Raw genomic sequence first — 22,308 nt, 5'->3', positions numbered from 1 at the left:
AGTCCATACTTTCCATCTATGTACACCGCCATACACATACATATGTATGTACATATATTTTCATATTTGAACAATGATTAGCCCTACTCAGTGCCGTTAATGTTGCTTGTTTTGGCAAAGAGTTTAAGTCTACCAAGAATAATATCCAGTCCTATTGTCTAAATATTGTATTTTGAAAACTCTTTCCTTCTATCATTGTGTGTTCCGTCTGTCATACTGTGTCGCCAAACTTAACTCGGTATTTGTACTCTGATGTTCTCGGTTTAAGCTAATGCAAAAGAGGATAATTCAATTATGGTCGCACTGGAATTCAGCGTATATTAATCTTGGCTGAATAGTAAAATTTGTTAAGGGAATATATTCAAATATATTATACATACTTAAATACATGTATAGTTGTATAGTCTCGAGAAGTAGCACCTAGTTTAAGTGTTAGTTCGTAGGCGTACAATATCGCAAGTTTGACATATGCAAGAGCATCGTACTTGCGTAAAGCCGAGAAAGGGTGATAGCGAACAGTATGAATCGGGCATACTTTTACAGCATCTTTAGAAGATTCCACTTCTAATGGAAAAAATGTATAGTTATATATAGTAGATTCTATGAGATTCAAAACTACAATTTTCATTTACATACATAAGAATAGGAATAAACGGGGTACTAGTTCTTAACGGAGCAGAACACTACGATCATGATTGATCTTTTGTGCTGCAATCGATTCTAACCGAACAGAAGACATTCCGCCTTCCGAATGAAAGCCATTGAGGACCTTCTAATTTCAAAAGAGGAGAGTACAATTACATGCATATATTACTATGTTTTTACATACATACGAAATAAAAAATTTAATCAGAGATTTTTAGTAGTAATTAAATATTACTATATACATGCATATTTTATACTCTACGTCAGTATTTCAGAATCCAAAACGGACTATGGTTTGAAAAAAAATTCAGTGTGTTTGTTTTATAAAGAGACCGGTACCAACAGCTTCCCAGAATATACATATATATAATAAAAAAGGCGAAAATATAAGATTTTACGAACCAGTAGTGCTGTGCTAATGGCATTGTCGTCTGCGCTTGGGAAACCCTGCTCTGTATAACAAAAAAGTAATCTCAGGCAGATTTTGCTTCAAAAACATAATTTTAGGTAATGACATTCTCTGCGGATGAGAAACGTTGCTTTATATATCAAAATTTTACTTTGAGGCAAATTTTGTTTAAAATAATAGAAAACGTAATTTGAGGTAATGACACTGCATTTAGGTGAGCACCACCCTATCTCTACATAACAAAAAAAGTACTTTGAGGTAAATTTAGTTTAAATGAATGGAAGACATAATTACAATTTAGTTGCCATAAATATATTACAATTTTTCTCATTAATATCAGTAGCGACAGTAGGTTGTAATGTATGGGACTGTTCTTCTAATATTTGTTGTATATTTTTTTCGTGACTCATTTGTAATGCATATAAAATAAAAAATTATCTTAAACGTAATAATTTTAATTACATTCACAACTTAACATTAAACAATTGATTTTTTTTATTTAAATCTGTAGATAATCTTAATTTTCAGGTAAGATGTTAGTAGCGTAGCCAAAGAGTATCAATCAAAAATCTCTGAAAGTACCGAAATCTATCATAATTATATGTCATATATGATTTTAATTGTCATTAGAAAATTAAAAAGTTTTTAATAATTATTTTTAAAAGGGTCTATTCAGAATATAATAGTAAAAAGCGGATTTTTCAATTGGTTATTTTTCTACTACATAACTTTTACTACATTGTGACCGAAAAGTTTCCGGTCACAATGTACAAACGCAAAATTCTTAATCTTCATCAATATTTATTTTATCTCCTTCAAAATATGCTCCATTAGAAGCGATACACAAATGCCAACGTTTCTTCCAATCATCAAAACATTTTTTATTGGCGCTTTCCGGTATGGCTTTGAGTTCCCTCTGCGAATTCTGTTTTTCGTCTTCTATGGATTCAAAACGCGTTCCTCTGAGTGGTAATTTGAGTTTGGGAAACAGGAAAAAGTCACACGGTGCAAGATCAGGTGAATACGGTGGCTGTTTGATGGTATTTATTGAATGTTTGGCCTTAAAATCGTTGATAATGTTGGCTCGGTGCGAGGGAGCATTATCGTCATGAAAAATCCATGAATTATCCTTCCACAATTGAGGCCGTTTACGGCGGATAGCTCTCACGACCGATGCCTAGCTCTCGTGCTATCTCTCTAACACTCACATGAGGATTTTGGAACACGATTTCCTTTGCCTTTTCAATGTTTTCGTCGGTGGTAGAGGCCGAAGGTCGTCCAGAACGCGGCATGTCTTCGACGGTCGTACGACCGTCCTGAAAGGCTTTGTACCACTCATAAACTTGAGTTTTCGATAAAACTGATTACCCATAAGCCTTTTGTAGCATTCGCAACGATTCTGCACACGAAATTTCGTTCGAAACACAAAATTTGATGCAAACTCTTTGTTCAATATTTTTTTCCATTGTTTTTTCGCAACGCACTACTGAGGGGAACTGGTTTCAACAGCTGCCGTAAACGAACTGTCTGACAGATCGCGCTCATTTTTGGCATAGTAATTAAGGAAAGTGCTGCCAAACTACATAAACTTAAAATATCGAAAAATATACAGCGCGCGAATTTTAAATGAGAACTTCCGAAAACCTTTCGGTCACAATGTATGTTGATATCGAGATTCCTTACAATATGAAGACAACAGAATAATTAATGTTTTCTTTGTATTTGCATAAAAAACTTTTATAAATATTCAATTTAATTTAGTTTTCCTAAAAACCTCGGTATTATATAAATTTTGTTTATAATAGTTCTTTAAGTTCAAATAGTTCAGGTTCCAGGTAGATTTTCACATATTGTAGAAATTTTCTCATGTCTCTTATTTTCTCATATAACAGCAGTCAAACAGACCAAGTATCTTTTGTATAGCCTCCTAAAGTCAAAATAATGTTCTTTTCGTAAATTACATCGTTAACATTAAAACAACTATGTAAAAATTAAAATTTTGTTAAACAGGAAAAATATTTTTAAATTTAATGATGACAATTAGATATATTTTGTAAATTTTTTAAAATACTTCTGTTATGTATTGAACTGATTTCAGTTTGTAACTACAGCTTATAGGATACCAGGAGTCTTCTATTAAGTAATTGGGCAATGCAAGAAGAGTCTAACTTAATATATTATTTGGATATTTAGATTAATGTTAACAGAAATTTTAATAATTAATAAATTAAATTATTTTGTTATTTTAGCATATAGCGAAAATATCGCATTTTCTCTAATATTTTTCAGAAATAAACTTATCGCATATTCGATAATATTTTTGTCAAAAAAAGTTCGTTACCACCTTTAACAAAAAGTTTCAGGAATTTATTCAGAAAATTGAAAACAGAAGTTTAATTATGATAATCAATATTATCTTCTACAGAGTACTGTAATCTATAGTCCACTGAAACGTACTTTTGCCAACAATTCCTCCAATTCTCGAAATGATTTTTATGATTGGGTTTTTGTATAACTACGCGAGTCGTCTTCAATTTTTTTATTATCTTTTCACGGCTGCTAAAAAATGTGCCCAGAAGTGATTTCTTGTCATTCAAACAGAAAGAAATCGAAGGTGGCAAATCAGTGGAATTCGATGGCTACTCGAAGATATTCATCGGAAACTCACAATATAAGATGGCAGTCTGTGAAGGTGCGTTGTCGTGGCACTAAATCCATTAGTCTAGAAATGTTTAATTGTTTTACACGCAAATAATAACCTATGTTGACTGTCTGATTTTCTGGCACAACACAGTTGTAATCTATGAAAACCGTGAGCATTAACTTTTTTTTCGATTGAAAGCGATATAGTTCCTTCAGTTTTGACTCATTTGACAATTTCGCGATGTTAACATGATAATTATTTAAGTCAGCCATTTTCAAGCTAAAAATATTTATTCTTTTTTCTAAAAAAAGCACCTTCAAAATTTGTTCTTTCAGTAACAATGTTAAAACTTAATTAATCAGTTCGATACAATTTCATTCGTAAAGATCCAACTGCGAGAAAAAAGTAAGGTAAAAATTATACTTATTTAAAAAATATATTTATATTTATTTAAAAATTTGTTTTTTTTTATCTTTAACGTTTAATGTCAACCCCTTTGAAGAAGCTGACTTTTAATATTAAGCACATTAGTTTCCACCTTGAGAAACACTGTCGTTAAAATTGTTTCGTATGAGCCGTATAACATTCCTGTTTATCAATAAGCTTTCTAGTACCATGTTCCCATTGCAGCTAAATCAATTTATATTAATCAAATTTCCACTGACATAAGTTGATTTATCCATGTGAAAGAGCTGTTATGTGTCTGTAAAAGTTCTAGGAGAGCTTTTGTTTGTTGACATTTCAATTGTTAGTAGATAACATTTAGTTTTGTATAGCTAGCAGAAATGAATTAATTGATCATGGAAAACGCAGAAAGTGCAAAAAAACATTGTATATAATATTTTTTTATAAAAAACACTTTCTGGTCTTTTGTTTGTTTTTTGTTTATTTACATTTTGTTTTATTGGTCACATATGTTAAATTTCGATCATTTCCCTTTAGGAAAATTTTGTTTTGGTGTGATTTTCTTCAATTTATCCTTAACTAAGTTGGAAAGCAAAAAAACTCTTTGTATACGGTTTGATTTATTAGCGACTTAAATCAAATAAACTGGTTTAATGAAGGCAATGGGAACATAGTATAAAGGTGATTTTTCAATTGCCAACCCAATTTACACTTAGCTGCCTGATAGTTAATACGTACGTACCAGCAGCGCAACCAATACACAAAGTAAATATCAAAAATAAAAACAAAAATAAAAAATAAAATAAAAATAAAACATATTTGCATACAAAGAAGCAAAAATTTACCTTTTGCTTCTGATAGAATTAATGAAGACTATAAAAAATTGATCAATTTAAATTAAGTTATTATTTAATTTATAATAAATTAAATTTCCAAATAATAAACAAAATATAATTTTATTATGTTTAAATTAAAATTTAAAATTTTTATAAATATTAATTTTAGACTTTTTTTTGGTAGATTATTACACAATAAATTAGCGTTTTAATTTTAATAAAAAAGAATCATGCGATGTAAACAGTTGTTTAATAGAACACTGTATTCTGGATAGATAATAAAAGGCTTTGCCAAACTACTTTTGTCTTAGTAAATTGAAATGTTTACATATTTAAGGTTTTCACTAAGACTAAAAAATTTTTTCTTCTTCTTATTATTTAATATAATATTCATTGGCAAATTTTAATAAATTTCTACATAAATTATTTTTCAAAATTTATTTCTGTCACTGCTCTTACTCGAATATTGGCGTATCGTGCGTACTTCCGTCTGTCAATAATCAGGCTGGTTCCTTGTTATAATTTATAATTAAAAATAAAGGCATTCTTAATGAAAGATGAAGCTTAAGGAAAGAAAATATACTCAAAAGTCAATTAATTAATTCATTTTTGTTATTATAGTATAGTAGACCTAAGCCTTTTTAAAATACTTTTTTTTTAAATAATGGTAAAATGCAAATCTTCACAACATTTGAAAAAGGTTTGTGTATTGACTACCAAACATAAAATCCTCAACAACAATCGCATTGTATTGAAATTATCTGATGTACTGGAAAAAATATTGCCACACATCACTAAAAATTTCAATGCTTCAATGATGTATTACACCGTGTGTGAGTTGATCTAATTTGCGTTCTAATTGAGGGAAATTCTAAATTGTACCGATAATGCAGTAAAATGTTCGTATTTAGAATATTTTACACGGGACTAAATCGAACCTAAATAAAAAAATCAATAAAAAATTTTAATATTTTCATATAATGTTTAATTAATAAAAAAGTGAATTTAAGTGAATCAAGATATAGAAAATAATAATAAAAAATAATATTATTAAAACGTTTTGTTTTATTAGTTCACCACATTCCGAAACATCTCTACCAAATAAATAGTTTCTATTAAGTTCCGAAAATTTTAATAATTTTTTCTTTTAGTTCGAAGAGTACTTCTAAAACTGAAGTACAAATGATTTTAAACCGCATATAAAAATTTGAATCTTTTCAAAAAAAAATCTATAAAATAAAAAAGTTATAAAAGCCTTCGGCAATAAACAGAGACAGTTTGCTATCACATATATATTAAAATATTGAAAAAATGATCATATTTTTGATTAGAAACAAGGTTTGAATTATTTTTTGCAGTACTTTCTACTCAGCTGTCTGAGTAGAAAATTTTCTCACATAAAATTTCTTCTATCAGAAGAGTGTGTTCACATATCGATGAACAAGTTTTAAAAAATGTATTATTGATCAATTTAAATTACATTTTTATCAATGGAAATATTTGTTTTGTTTTACTAATCAATGGTTAAAATCGTATCCTCAAACCACTCATCTGAATCACATCAAAAATGTTTGTGATTTAAATTCCTAATATTATATCTAGGGCCTTTATGGTTGGTTATCAATAATATTTATAAATAAATTAAAAACCTATTTTACATTAACGAAGATATTACATAATTTTGAGAAGGATGTATTTAAAATATTAATTACATTAACTATGTACAGAGGTTTTTGAACAGTAATGAACTACAACAACAAAAATTCATTTTTTTTTATTTTAATTAATTGAATTTTTGACTGTCCTGTTTCGAGTATTGCCAAATACCCATCATCAGTGGTATCGGAAATAATTCTTATATTTAATTATTCGTAAATAATTTTTTTTTTTTTGTTTTTGAGGCTGCAATTACAAAGTATTGAACTCGTGCCCTGCCAAATTTTAAGCTCAGAGTTAACGCACTTTACCCAACTGACCCAAAGCCGTATTTGACTTTTATGTTCGCACATTTTTGTGCCGATTTTGTTACTAGGCTGTGGAAATTTTCTTAACAAATTCACTTGCTGTGTTTATATTGGAACGAAATCATAAATCAGCTGTAGAATAATTGAATTAATTATTTATAATTTTTTATTTTTTATTTTTAAATTTCAATGCTATTCTGTTTGTAGAATTATGTAGTAATTATGTGCCAAATTTTGCTAAAGGTTTTATTATTTTTCTGCTAATTAAAAATTATTCTGGAAAACATTTGGGAGACAATAATGACTTGAAATCGAAATGACAGAAGTTTGTGACATTTTCAATATTAACTTTTGTTTTGATAGCACATCAAGCTGTGAACGTCATTAGATAATATTACGTTCTCGTATATTCACCATAGCAACAGAAATCACAGTGGCTACTTTTTCAACGCAGAATGCACAAGTGGCAACTCCTAATTCATTTTTCAGTGCTACTGTTTGTTGATGGAGTTAACTTCATCCAGAAAAAAAATGAGTTTAGTGATAGCAACTTACATGTATTCTTATTCGCTTTAACGATTATGTTCCCCTCGAAAAAAAAGTAGCACTAAATGCAAGTTTAAATTTGCTTTAAATAGTTGCAAAAACGCATGGAAACCTTATTGTTCTCGATAATGGCAACGATAATACAATGATTATGATAATAATAATTATATTTACTTCTTAGTTTTTCTGGTCTCGTTTTCATATGAGTATTGCTCAATGCATTTGCGTTACTCGTTATTCCTTTTTTTATGCTTCGTAAAGAACAATGTTTTATGAGAGACTGCCATTGTTGTCATCATCATCATCATCATCATCATCATCATCATCATCATCATTACCGTCTTCATCATCACAGCTGTTGTTGTTGTTGCAAAGAAAAGTAAATTTTTCTCAGCTATTGCGCTTTTTGTTGGTTGCTCTTCCTATTACTACTTCAAAAAACTTGAAATTTCTTAACGTCTGCAACAGTTTTTCTATAATTTTTTATTTAATTTTTGTGCAGGATTTATTTTATTTTCTTTTATATTTATATACATATACATACATACATATGTATATATTGTATATAAATGTTGGTTGATGCAAGTATGAGCTTTAGAGAAGAGCTCACATAAAATTATGTTCTTGTAGGTTTTGCAAAGCCCAAGTTTTTTTGAAGGTTATTTTTTTTTTAATGTAAATGATCGGATTTCTGTTATTATATATGTACATACATATGTGAATATATACATTTATATGACATTTTAACTTTGTACATACCTATATACTGATTAGACATTTTATGACCCATCATTCAATGTACAAGAACTATTGTCAGCACATTGCGAAAATACACTGCAATCGAAAATATGGTAGTCGTTCAAGTTAACGAAAGGATTTGTAGTAAATCGAATTGCAAATATGGCAGTCGTTCAATTTAACGAAAGGTATTTTGTGAAATCGAATAAATACTTTAAAAAAAAATAGGCATTTTATTAGTTTATAGTTAACTTCTTTTGAAAGTACTTAAATTCGTCTAATTGTTCTCTTTCATTAATTTATATGTTTTTGTAGATATTGTAAGATGATTTTTTGTGATGTACATTAATTTCTGTACGCTGCCATAGTATAGTAGCCTTATTCCTACTGCTTACTTAGTAAGTTCGTTAAGTGACTAAGATTTTACTTATTTCATGTGAAAGAGATTTTTTGTGTCAGTGTCAGAAAGTTCTTTGAGAGTTCTAAGAGAGCTTTTGTTTGTTTTAATAAACTTTACTTAATAATATAATTACTTGATAATTAATATAATTAATAATATAATTACATATTTGCCGTCGTTATATTTTGCGATTTTGAAATCTAACATTACCACGAAGTTTTTTTTATATAAAATACGCAAACTATTACACAAATCTATCTGCGATAAAAGCTGTTGTACCTCAAGGGAGTGTACTCGGTCCAGTACTATACCTGCTTTACACTATGGATTTGCCTATAACAACACCTGTAAGTAAAATTTTAACATTTGCAGATGATATTGCAATTTTTTCGATTGCTGACTCCGTTGAAGAATCAATAGCCAAATTACAAACAGTTAAAGATCGTTAGACAATTGGACAAAAAGATGGCATATGAAACTGAATTCTGCTAAATCTGTTCATGTTGATTTTATAAATAAAAAAAATACAATACATAAAAAATCCTATTTCTGAGATACCATATGCCAACACTGCAAAATATCTTGGCATAACGTTGGACGCAAAATTTAGATAGAACGAACATATAAAAAAGAAACGAGATGAGATTGATATGCAGTTGTGAAAAATGGAATGACTGATTGGCCACAAATCCACAATATCTATGCAAAACAAGATTTTATTATATAATCAAATTTTAAAACCTGTATGATCATATGGCGCTGAATTAGTGGGGAGCGCTAACCAAAGTACAGTCGAAATACTTCAACGTTTCTCCAGAACAAGGTTCTAGGGAACATTTTAAAAGCACCATCGTACATTAGGAACAGCGATATACATAGCGATCTAAAATTGTCCACAGTCGCTGAAGAAATTAAAAAGAAAGCAACATATCAAAAACTGAGGTTCTGTGTATGTAAGAAGCCATTAACATCATAACCTCATATGGACAACCAAGACGACTAAAACGGCGAAATGTCGCTGACATGGCATCGAATTAGATTGTAGAGTAATTTGTTAAGAAAATTGCTTATTTATGTACTTATATTATTAATCAGATACAAGTTACTCGTTTATAATGTAAATAAAAAACGAGTAACGAGTAGTTAATAAAAAATAAAAATAAAAACTTAATAATATATCACACAAAAAATTAAATATATAATTGAGATATTAAATCATTTATATATGTAAATATTTTATATATCCATTACATTATTATTTATTATTTAAGTCATAGGCTATCAAAGCACCCCGACCTAAAAGATCTATTGTGCGCCTAAAGGCCCAACTAGGACAATTTTAGACTATTTATAAATCTTGTAATTGCTGTGGGCTTAATTTTACCTATTTGACTTGGGACTAAGATCTCGCTTCCAAGGTAGTCGAGTCTACGTCTTGCCACCGCTGGAAATTAATTTTTAATGGCTACATTCGACATTTTGCCTTAAATGAGCTAATTTATTGATAATGACCTCATTTATATGAAAGAATTTTGTATGGTAAATTATTCTCATTAGTGGCTATAATGAGCAAAACCACCTAAATGAGACATTGTGAATGCACGGAAAAGCATTCACAAAAAGCACGGAAGATCTTTGTATGGTTAATGACATTTATTTAATAAGTTAAACTTATTAAGTAAACAGTAAAAATATAATATTAAGGGTTAAACAGAATTCTTTCGGGCTATTTTTTTCTTATACTAGTTTTTTAATTTTTGAGTATTATATATAACAATTGCATTATCCGTTGTAAAAAATAGTCAATGATAGAATTTTATTGATTGAATAATTCTTCACTATGTCAATACCCAATACCCAAAACATCGAGTGAATGGATTATCGACAATACAGTCCTGATTTTCTACCCAATGGTTGTTTATTCTCACACATCAGAGACCAACCATTTTTATCACCAAAAGAATCTAATTGATGTGTTTAAAACTAATATTGTTGAACGTCTCAAACGGTATGTAGAAAATAATATGATAAACTAAGCGAACGCAGGTAGTACTGAGTAGATCATTACGAAGATTATGTCAAACAATTTTTTAATATGTTTAGAGTATACTATATATAGTGGTGACATTGGCATGTCTTTTCTGTCTTAGAAAGACAATTTTTGCAATAAAATTCAAGTAATAATTTTGATTAATAATATTATTTATATATAGAATAAGAAATATAAAATTTCTTAGATTTAATTAATTAATTTCTTAATTTTGTAAATATTTTAGCAAACTTGCGTCGTTTGATGGTAAGAAGGCTATACGTGGTGGTATTCCATTTGTGTTCCGTAAGTATTAAATAAAATTTATTTTTTAATTGAATTTTCTTAATACACATATTGAAATATTTTTAACTTTTTATTAAATATAGCGATGTTTGGTCCATGGTCCTTTGGCCCACAACACGGATTCGCACGTATCACTCGTTGGCAACTAGAAAGACCGCCAGAACGTTTACACAATGGTGACATAGAAGCTATTTTTTCGTTATCGGATAACGAATTTACACGTTCTATGTGGAACTATCAGTTAGTTGTTATGGCATAAAATTTTAATTTACAATTGAAAATATGTGTCTTATTTGTAGATTTCAAATAACTTATCGTTTAATTTTACGAGAAAAAGAATTACATTTTCATATTGGGGTCTATAATCCTAGTAAGGACTTGTCTTTTTCATTTAATATGTTACTACATACTTACTTGAAAGTTCCTGATGTTCGTCGATGCCAAATTACTGGATTGCACGGCTGCACTTTTATTGACAAAGTTATAACTTTAAAAATATATATATATTTCATAAAATTAATATTTCAACCTTTTAGACGAGAGACGGTACTGTATATCAGGAAGGCCGAGAAGTTGTTACAGTAGGTGAATGGACTGATCGTGTGTACCATAATACACCACAAGAACATATTATTACAAATGTTGTTTCTGGTAGAAAAATGAGATTACAAAAGTATAATTTACCTGATACTGGTAAGTGATAAAACAACGAGTAATATAAGTAAATATATTAAGTAAATTATATGGAGTTTTTTTTTAAATGAAGCAGACATTAAATACTCAGCAAAAGTTAAGAAAGTTTCACTAAATCAAATTTATGAATTATAAATACAAATAAAAATTAAGCTTAACTAATTAAATAAGAATTGATTCATTGCTCCTAAAAGCAAGCAAAACATGTACCATACGGAAATTCTTACAAACTCCGTCTTATTGTAGGGTGCATGCCTGCAATGGACAACAATAGAATACACACACAAAGTTTCTTGCTATTGCTTGCAATCTTGCTATACCTAAACGCATGTATGTCAATATACTTGCAACGAAACAAAAAAAAAAAGACAACAGTTGTTTTACATGTGTTGCTTCTCATGTGGATGTGGTATGTTGTAAAAACAGCTGTTTCGTATGGATGTTGCAATTCTTTAACACAGGTGTTCTCGGACTCTTGCACTTTTAGTAAAACGTTCTTGCATTTCATTCACCTTGCAATTATTTTGCAAGACAGACTGGATACTCCTCATGAGTATTCTTTTATTTTTAATTTTTTCTTGAGTAAATATAGCAAATATCATATTGAATAGTAATTTGCTATGCTACAGTTAATCACAGAAGAAGGTTACAAACTTACCTCCACGATCTCGTGGTCCAATGTAAATCCACATAAATTTTTAAAATCATTACTAAAACTTCGCAAATTAAGATTGTTTATAATTATGTTATGTGGTAGACATATAACAATGATATTCGTTATTTATTCTCTATCATAACTAATCAAATTGTTTAGTCCGTCATTAGCATGCACATCTCTGTCTTAACCCAATTTACGTAAATAATAAATTTTGTATTTAGGTGAATATTAGTGTTTGCTTCAGGTAAAATGCCACATATATAAATATAATTTAGTATTATAAAATTACATATAGTTTCGTATTATAAAATTATATATAATTTCGTTTTATTAAATTATATATAATTTTGTATTATTAAAGTTGTATAAGTAAAAAACGTGCATGTTTTTGTAGTCATTTGGAATCCGTGGATAGATCAAGCCAGAGAAATCAATGATTTTGGAGATGACGAGTTTCCCAATATGCTCTGCGTAGAGTCAGGACATGTTTCAACGCCAGTTATTTTATTACCAGGAACAGTATATGAAGCCAGTCAAATATTGCAAGTATGTTGCGTATTTATAAAAATTATTTTTGTTATAAAATTATAATTTTATTCTAAAAATAATAGGATAAAATATATTTAATATATGGAGCTAAATTCATATCTAGTATACTAGTATATGACTTAGCGTTTTTAAATGATTATAATTTAAAAATCTAGTGCTATAGTAATATAAAAGTTATTATTACTATATTAAACTTATACATTTAGTCATATATATATATATATATATATATAGGACGTTTTAAAAATTGTTACTAAAGACGACATGATGTCTTAGGAATCGTGTGCTATAGTCATCTCTTTTCCTCATGTACTTTCAAAATTTTATGCATGTGCAAAATAAAGGTGGAGCTATTGAGTCTAAAGTTACGTCGAATAAATATTAGTAATAACTTTTATTTTAAACTTGTTAGAAATTATATCAAAATATTTTAATGCATAAACTAAGTTTATGGCAATCAATTTTTTTCCTTGACAGATTTAAAAGCGGAGGATATAAATATTGAGCAATATATATGCTAATAAGTATTTTAATAAGTACATTTCGTGATCATTTTTGATCACTTCAGATTCCTCCAGAACTATGCATGAATTCATCAAAGACCAGCCAACATTTTTAGTGAAATTCTTATAATTATGATTAAGTACCATTAAAAATTACTTTATCATACTCTAAATAAGCATTTGGTTACCGAAAAGTGTGTACAAGGTTTCTGCACAAGTTAACTGAAGACTAAAAATTAAAAATCAAAAAATTATCTATGGAAGGTTTTGGGACTAAAAACCATATGTTACTGTCAACCACTCTCCATATTTACCTTATTAGGCACTGTGCGGCTTTTACTTTTTAAAAAAAAAAATGTGCATATATGCTGGTAAAAGGAAAGTAATTTCTGTTCGTAGGTACAATCCAAAAGACTTATACCGATATCCTGAGTAACGATGACTTTAGACACAATTATAGTGCTTCTATTCGTCCATGAAATTTCGAGAGTACTTCAGTAAGGGATCGTTTTAGCGACGCGTTTGAATTGTCTTCACGTTTAGTAACATTTCTAAAAAGTCTTGTAATTGGATCTGTTACCCTTAAATTTTGTATATTACGAGTATATTAAATTTTATTTATTTTAATTTTAATCTATAATGAATATATAATTGTAATATTATTTTTATTCTTTTGTGGCAGTTTAACTACCTTAACGCCGAAGAGCAATCGATTTACGATAGAAGTTTTCCTACTATAATTGCCCAATTTTGTCAAGAATATAAATTACGACTACTTTAATAACTCAAGAACGAAAAATTTCAAGAAAGTTCAAAAATGTTTTTATTTTGTAATTTCTTTAATAAAATAAAATATTAAAATAATAAAAAAAACATTCTTGATAATTATAAAAACTTATTAAAACTTATTTTTTATAATTCGATAGATAATCATCGAGGGAAATGTTAGCAGAAAAACAAAGCGAAGTCGCTAGCGCCTAAAGAATCGGAACCCAATGAGGTAAACCGATTCTTTTACATACTCTAAAGTAAGAAGGAAAATATTATCCATAACGAAGTGAAACTGAACACAATTTTAAGGTTTACTTTTAAGCGAACAGCAATAACTTACGCAATGTAAGCAGATCCGAGTACATTATAAGATCTGTAAGCAGATCTTGACATTATTGAGCAATGAAACTGTTGATAAATATTTTTAAAATGTGATGTCTATCAGAAAACATTCCTCTACTACCAATAGGTATATTTTCAATTTAAGCACAAAACTAGAGTATGTAAAATTATTTTGATATTAATTTTAATTATTTTTATAATTTGTACTCAAACAAGATTTTATTTCCAAGGTCTTATAAACTATATTACGTATATGTATTATATAATGATGTATGTATGTATATAATCAGTTTTAGTTAATTGTATAGGTTTTGTCTTTTTTATTTTGGCTACTGATTATGGTGCTAGTTTTATTTTCTATTATTTTTTCGATTACTGTTGTTTGGCATATTTGACGATAAGTAGGCTGGTTGAGGTAATTCCAAAGTTGGCATGTATAGGTTCTGTAGCGATATTGAAACCGATAGTGAAACAGGAAACTTAAAGTTGCAATAAATTCGTGCTAGGCTATATATTCTATATTGGAGCACAGGAATATTATACGTTCTTATACATTCTGATCTGCCCATAGGACTCGCTCTATAATTTTTTATTTGATGTTTATTGCATTTGCAGCTTTTATTTTCCTCTGTTAGAACTATTTCTTTCGCTTTAAGCAAACATAGACGTGTTGAAATTCTCAAAATATCATCATTAAACTCTCTTTATAAGAAGTCAATGTATTTTTAATCGAAAGAGCTACAGCAACTTTTAATACCTTGTGCGCTTTATAATTCCTTTATGTTGTTGATGTTGTTGTAGCTTATAGAAATCTATTAGCAGGAAACATAAGTGGATTTATAAGACGAGTATTTGATTAAGTTAGGTGTCAGTAATGGCGAGGAAAACTAAACGATCGTGTGGGACGAGGTAGGCATTAGAGTAATAAATACTAAAACTATTCTTGGTCAATGTTTAATGACCCCAATAATTTCTTTATTGTTTGTTTTATTAAAGCAGATCTCTACATTGTCATATAAATATACATTTGATAAATATGGTAAGATAGTCAATCTCTTTATTACATTTAACATATTTTAGCTCTGAACCAAAAACACAAAGCTTCATTTTGTTATGTTTTAAACACGTAAATAATTATGTGCAATCTAGTTATGCTCAAAGCTAACTTTGTTGCAAAGATATTTTTAGCTTGTTAGACTTGCAATTCTTAATTTTACATACAAATTAAAAAACTATAAATATGAAATAGTTTTATAGTTGTTATGTCATGTTCCCACGTGTCTGATTTAGGCAGTTTTGGTTATTAAGGGCGCTACTGAGGATAATTTACCATACAAAAAGCTTTCATATAAATGAGCTCATTATAAATAAATCAACTGAATTAAGGCCAAAAATGTCGAATGCAAACCTTAAAAATACATTTCCAACAAGGGAAATGATCAAAATTTGAAATATTTGTCATATGTTTTATATATTAAATGTAAACAAACAAACGATTTCACATGCATAAATCAACTTATGCCAATGGAAACGACCAAATCTTAATTTCATCAACACAAGTAGTTTTAGCTGCAGTGGAAACATGATGACCGGCACTGTTGTGTGAAAAGACGAGTAGTTACTAAACATAGATTTGACCGCTTCTGAAGTCTGAAGGTAAAGCATTAAGAAATTTGAACAGTATACAGATCAGCAAATCATTATGTTTTCGAACGACTTAAACAGATTTAATTTTTACATACATTTATTTAATATTTACATACATCTATTTAACCATTTAATGGAGAAGAGTTGGCCCAGTAATTGCTTTAAACCCTTATGCTGCAACACAGGTGAGAAATATACAAGTCAGTAGGCAGTTTTTTGCTTTTGCTTGATTTCGATAGATATGAAATATTTGCACAACTTTAGTTATTTAAAAGAAAACTCATGCCACAAAATAATTTAGCTTTTTGTTTCACTTCAATTATTCCATATTTTCTCCACAAATGTTAGTAGTTGGTTCTCAGTGCATACAATTCTTGATTAATTTTTTAGTCACTTGCCTAATAATGCTTCTATCGAGCATTAATTAATGCTTCTATCGAGCATTAATTAATGCTTCTATTTGCATCTTTTATCCTTTCAATTATAGATAGTCTGTCGAAATATTATTTTGTCTAGATAGCAGTCTTTGTCTTTGTTAGCTGTGAAAACGTCGATAATAGAACTTTTTCTCTTCCTTGATATTAGAGTGCAAAATTATTTGATAGAACATATTTGATTCTGGCACCTTTGAAGTGCATTAAGAACTTTCTATTGTGTTGTGAATGAGCACCAACTCGCTTCTCCTATTATAGACGAATCAGTTTTTATAAGTATTTCGCAATATTTTATTACTTTTGTGAATTATTTGTTGTTGTTTGATGATAGCTAAGACAATACTAAATAAAACTATGTATTTAAGTTTTTAAATAAAAAGTAAAAAGTAGACAAATAAATTTTTTATTTGATGTGCTCATATTGGTTGCTTTTGTTATGCACAACACTGTATATGCGTTACTACACATAAAACTCGGTTTAAATTTTATAACACATAAAATACTAGTTGAGTATTTTAGTGGTCAAAAGTAATCGGTTCAATATTTTTTTCCCTTACCATGAGCTCAAAATGAAAAACTTTGATCTAGTCTAATATGCTGACCCGGTAATAATCTAGGTGCTTACACTTACACTTAAGGCAAGCCAAAAGTTTTGTTTATTTATGTATGTTCTTTTAATAAAACATTACCATTTTAATCAAAAAGATTACCGTAAAATTTACACTAGCGCACAAAATACAAGCTTGTCAATGTATAAATATTTTAAATCGGATACTGACAAAATAAATGTGATAATTTATAAAATATTAAAAAAAATTGTTGATAATTATTTTATACTGTTTGTGCTTTTGAAATTTTTAGTTAATAAAATAATCAAACTTATATATTAGCATTGCTATTGATTCAAATCACACTTTTGTACTATATTCTTCTTCACCTAAAGTTATTTGTTTGTATAATATTTTCCAGATTTTTAACTTTATCCATTTATTATAATAATAGAAATACTAAAAATAAATAAATGAAAATGTAAAACTTAACGAATTCTCAATGAAATAGGTAAAATATATACATATATAAAAAAATCAAAAACTTTAATCAATTTTTTTTAGTAATATTAATTATTATACTTTAACCGTATATAAGTAAAAAGTTAATAGTATTTAATATATATACAAATATGTACATATATATATGTTTTAAATATATGTAATATATACATACTATATATATATATATATATATATATAATTATATATATTATATATATATTATATATTATATTTATATATATATATATTATTATATAATAATATAATATATATATATATAAATGTATATACACATAGCAAGAAAAGTGTACGGACACCCACAAAATTTTTCTTAAATTTCACATAACTTATTTAATTTTTACTCAAATTAATTTTTGTTTTCTGATTTATTTTAAACAAAGAAAGAACAATGAAGTCCAAACATAAAAATTAACAATTATTATTTAAAAAAATATTAAACACAATTATATGCAAAACCAACAATTTTTGAAGCAGAAAAAAGTCTACGGACACTTCTTAATATTTATATTAAAACAAAAAAATTTTTTCACAAAAATCTACAATTTAATAGCATGTGGGATAATCTCTGCGTTTAATAACCTCTTTTAGACGTCTTTACATGGACTCAACCAGCTGGCAGTATCCTGTGCGTTTATTTTTAGCCATTCTTCCTTGATGACGTTTCTTAACATATCCTTCCTGGAAATCGTGTGCTGGTGAATCTTATTTTCCAAACAAACCCACAGATATTCTATGGGATTAAGGTCTGGTGATTCTGGTAGTGTTTAAAGTTATCTGGGGGTATGGTTCAATAGCCAAATCCGTACGATCGCTACTGTATGCTTAGAGTCGTTGTCCTGCTGAAACCAAAAGGTTTCTTCAAGCCCTAACATTTTGTCATTTTCTTTCAAATTTCTTTTTATTTGTCCATTGTATTTTGTATAAATTCAAGTTTCCCAGCACCAATACTTGCTATATACCCCCAAACCATAACGCCTTTACAACCATATATCACCGTTGAAATTGCGTTTTATTTATCATTGACCGTACATGGTTTTCTTCACACAAGTTTTCTACCTTTGATTCTAAATATGCAGAATTAACTCTCTTGGAGAAAATAACTCATTTTCGGAACCCTGATCATTTTATTCTATTACATTTGGATATGTATGCCTTCTTTCTTGCAACCCGGGTATAATACATGCTTTTCTTTAAAATTTTCCGCACAGTATCAGGACATAATTTTGCATATAATTGTGTTAAATTTTTTTTTTAAGAAGAACTGTTAATTTTTTTTGTTTGGACTTTATTGTTGTTTCTTTGGTTAAAATTAAAATTAATTAAAAATTAATTAGAGTAAAAATTAAATAAGTTATGTGAAATTTAAGAAATATTTTGTGGGTGACCGCAGACTTTTTCTGCTGTGTGTATATATAATATTTATATGCGTGCGTAGAATGAAAAATAATATTGACAATTAAACATTTTACAAAAGCGCGAGTTTAACTTGAATTAAAATGTATTAAAATACAAAAATTTAAAAAAAAGGAAACTTCATTGAAAATACGCAATAATTTTATTTTAGCAAATAAGTCCAAAAAATATGTATACGATTTGCATAAGTAATTTTTACTAATTGATAGTTAATTTATATACATTTATATACAATTATAAATATAACTATATGTATTAAATTTGTGTTTATATTATTCAAAAATTAAAAAAGACATGAAAAAAAATCAAAAAAAAAAAGAATATTATTGAATCTAAAAATTTATATAAATAATTTTTGTTGAGCACATGCAAAACAATATTATTGTCAAAGCTGCTGGAATATGAATATACTGTGTGATATTTCTCAGAAAGACCACTTCCCCTGAGCCAAGAATTTTTCTAGCCTAACTGTTAAATTATTATTTAATATTATTTAGTTGATTCGAGAAATCCGGATTTCCAAACTGCAAGCCTACCCCTCACAACTTCGTCCTAGTGTTCAATTGTCTTATGGCAGGCATAAATGTGATCACAATTGATAGTAAAATCTTTGTCCCATAGAAATGTCAAAATTCATAATCTTTAATAATACAAGTTAGACTAACACTTTCTATATACCCTCTTGGCACTTCTCTATTTACCATTTTCATAATTTTTCAACACAATTCCAACCTTATTCACTCCATCTCAAAATCTCTTTTTCGCTCCATCTTTCTCTCTCATTTCTTTCGTAAATGTTACACAGGTGCTCACCTCCTTCAACTTGCTGGAGATTCGGAACTAGTGGGAGGATCCATATGATGGGTTACAACATCAATAAGTAAATGTTGTTGTTATTAAAATGCTAATTAATGTACCAATACCATTACAACAATCCGTTTGAGATAAATGTGGTGAACTTTGTGGTGAAAAGATTAGTGGATTCACAATAAAAAATATCAAACACCTTAGAATGTATCTTAGAAAAACAGAAACAATAATTACTTATACACCAGCTGACCCATTTTAATGTATGGACAAAATTATATTAAATTTTTGGAAAACCGTTAAATATGGAAAAACGTATTGTTAAATTTGTTGAATTTTGATGATTCCAAAATTTACTTTTAACCTTTAGGGGAACATGCGGAAACATTAGCTCAACTTACAACATATTTGTACTCGACCATATATTCTTGAAAAAAAAAAAAAATAAAATAATAATTCACCAGAGTGATAAAAAGAAAAGACGTGATTTTTTATATTGGTATTACATCCCTTTTTTTTGATAATTGGATTGCGCCAAAGATAAACAAAATCAAATATTAGCATATTACATTTATTTTAATACTTAAAAACATATTTAGTTGCCTATGACGATATACATGTATAATAAATGAATAGGGGTAAAATGGTAATGGTAATGGAAATATGGTAAAAACAAATAAAAAAATTAAAATTTAAATAAAATTTTTTCTTTTATTTAGTTTTTTATTTCTACAAAAATTTCTTTATTTATTATTTTTCTACTGGATAAATATGGGATAAAAATTGACCCCTCTCAGTTGCCCAAATTGTCTTCGATGACATTGTCCGCAATGCATTGCTCATGTCTTTGTTAATGATATGAGCTGTGCTGTACAGTGTACGCTACATGTTTCGTTCCATGAACCTACAAAATCAGGATGGTTACAAAACTTCATAATATTATTATTTGCTTTGTTGTTCGATTATTTCTATTTGAAGCCAAATAAAAGAGCCGACAGACGAATTAGTTGCTATGTATGAAGTTTTGTGTTTATTAAATGTAAATTTTGTGTAGTAATATTTTAATAATTAAATAACAATTGATAATATTTTAGTATTTTTTCAGTAAAGAAAAGAAATTTATAAGAAAGGAAAAGAAAAAACAAAAATAACGAAGAACAGTTATACTAGAAGCTCACATTCAAATTTGCATGGGGACGCCTTGCAAGACAGTGTACCTATTCGGTCATTAATGACATTTTACTTATTTGTTCGAAAATGTCTTCAAACACCGACATACATTTGGATCAATTCGCAGTTATGTTTGTATCCTTGATTTGTAAATGGCTTCGATGTCGGATGTATCTGTTTCTAACTTGGTTGCTGATGCCTTGGATTTATGTATATTTTGTATATATGTATATATTTAAAAAATAAAATACATATGCATTGAACAAAAGCTTTGAAGAAAAATTAAAAATTTTGATTATACGAGTATATAAAATGTTACTGGTTATATACATTACTATAATTATAAAAATATTATAAATTATTTTGGTGAATAAAAGTAAAAAATTTAATAATAACGAATTTCAAGTATTTTTCTTAGAAAAGAGATTTGTTTAGTTTATCGGTTTATCAGTTATAATTTAGATGTGATATTTCCATTGCTTATCTGAAACAGAGAATTGTTGGTTTAGACGAAATACAATGAAAAATTATGAAAAAGCGTTTAATGGCAGCATTTAAATGGCAAAGAGATCGTGCATTAGAAGTAAGAACATTATACGAACTACGAGAGCTATAGGAGACTTAGCCGGAGAGGAGTCTTAGCTGTTTATTGTGAAGTAAAATAACACATCAACATATTACAATGAAGTAAAAATCAAGAGCAAAAACAAGCAAGATTGGCTTATATGCAATGACGATGAGCTTGGAAATAGTTATAATTCTTGCGAAGAAGTGGAGTATCTAATGTTCATCTTAAGAATTATAGAGAATTTGTGAAGAGACTTGAAAAGAAACAATAAGTAAAAGATATTCTTAATAGCAATAAAGTTAACAAAATAGAAGAATTATTGTGGGTAAAGCTCTCTCTATTGATCTCTATAATCAAAATATAATATCAATGCATTATGTTCACATCACATTTTAACAGACAATATTTCCGTTCTACTTTAAAACAGTTCTACTTTCTATAGTAATATAGAAAAAAAATAATGTTTAATATAATAAAAAATAAATATATGTTGATTTATTTAGTTTAATTAATAAAATTATTTTTAGTATTCCTAATAATGTCACTTCAAAATGTTAAGTGTACATATAAATACGTTTATGTATATTGCCGCATATATATCTTAACGCATAATGGTTCCGATTTTACTTAAAATTATCTTATTTAAATTCATTTGAAATATATTTTTAAACAGCATCTCCAGGAATAAAATAGTATTTGGAGCAATAACAGATTAATTAAATGGTGAACTAATAAAAAAATTGATAGCCTTTCAGTCT

At 28.1% G+C, this 22,308-nt stretch overlaps 1 protein-coding gene across 3 annotated transcripts in view; it reads left to right on the top strand.

The window, feature by feature from the left end:
• The window catches only part of LOC119662515 (glucose-6-phosphate 1-epimerase), a 33,306-nt gene extending 18,675 nt beyond the window's left edge, over nt 1–14,631 (top strand). Inside the window, exons 3-9 of one of the 3 annotated variants that reach the window (XR_005250795.1) lie at nt 10,864–10,922; nt 11,006–11,162; nt 11,222–11,402; nt 11,459–11,615; nt 12,668–12,819; nt 14,252–14,353; nt 14,406–14,631. Coding sequence is in view for 2 of the 3 variants with exons in the window: in XM_038072147.1 (XP_037928075.1) it covers nt 10,864–10,922; nt 11,006–11,162; nt 11,222–11,402; nt 11,459–11,615; nt 12,668–12,819; nt 14,008–14,106 (805 nt within the window). In the remaining variant the exon portion in view is untranslated. Of the gene's footprint in view, nt 1–10,863; nt 10,923–11,005; nt 11,163–11,221; nt 11,403–11,458; nt 11,616–12,667; nt 12,820–14,007; nt 14,147–14,251 lie in introns of those variants that run through there. The other 2 variants (XM_038072148.1, XM_038072147.1) reach the window with 2 other exon arrangements.
• Nucleotides 14,632–22,308: the final 7,677 nt, after the last annotated feature.

This window comes from Teleopsis dalmanni, chromosome X, assembly GCF_002237135.1.
Source record: "Teleopsis dalmanni isolate 2A chromosome X, ASM223713v2, whole genome shotgun sequence".
NCBI lineage: Eukaryota > Metazoa > Arthropoda > Insecta > Diptera > Diopsidae > Teleopsis > Teleopsis dalmanni.
This window is presented reverse-complemented; position numbering and strand designations above follow the sequence as displayed.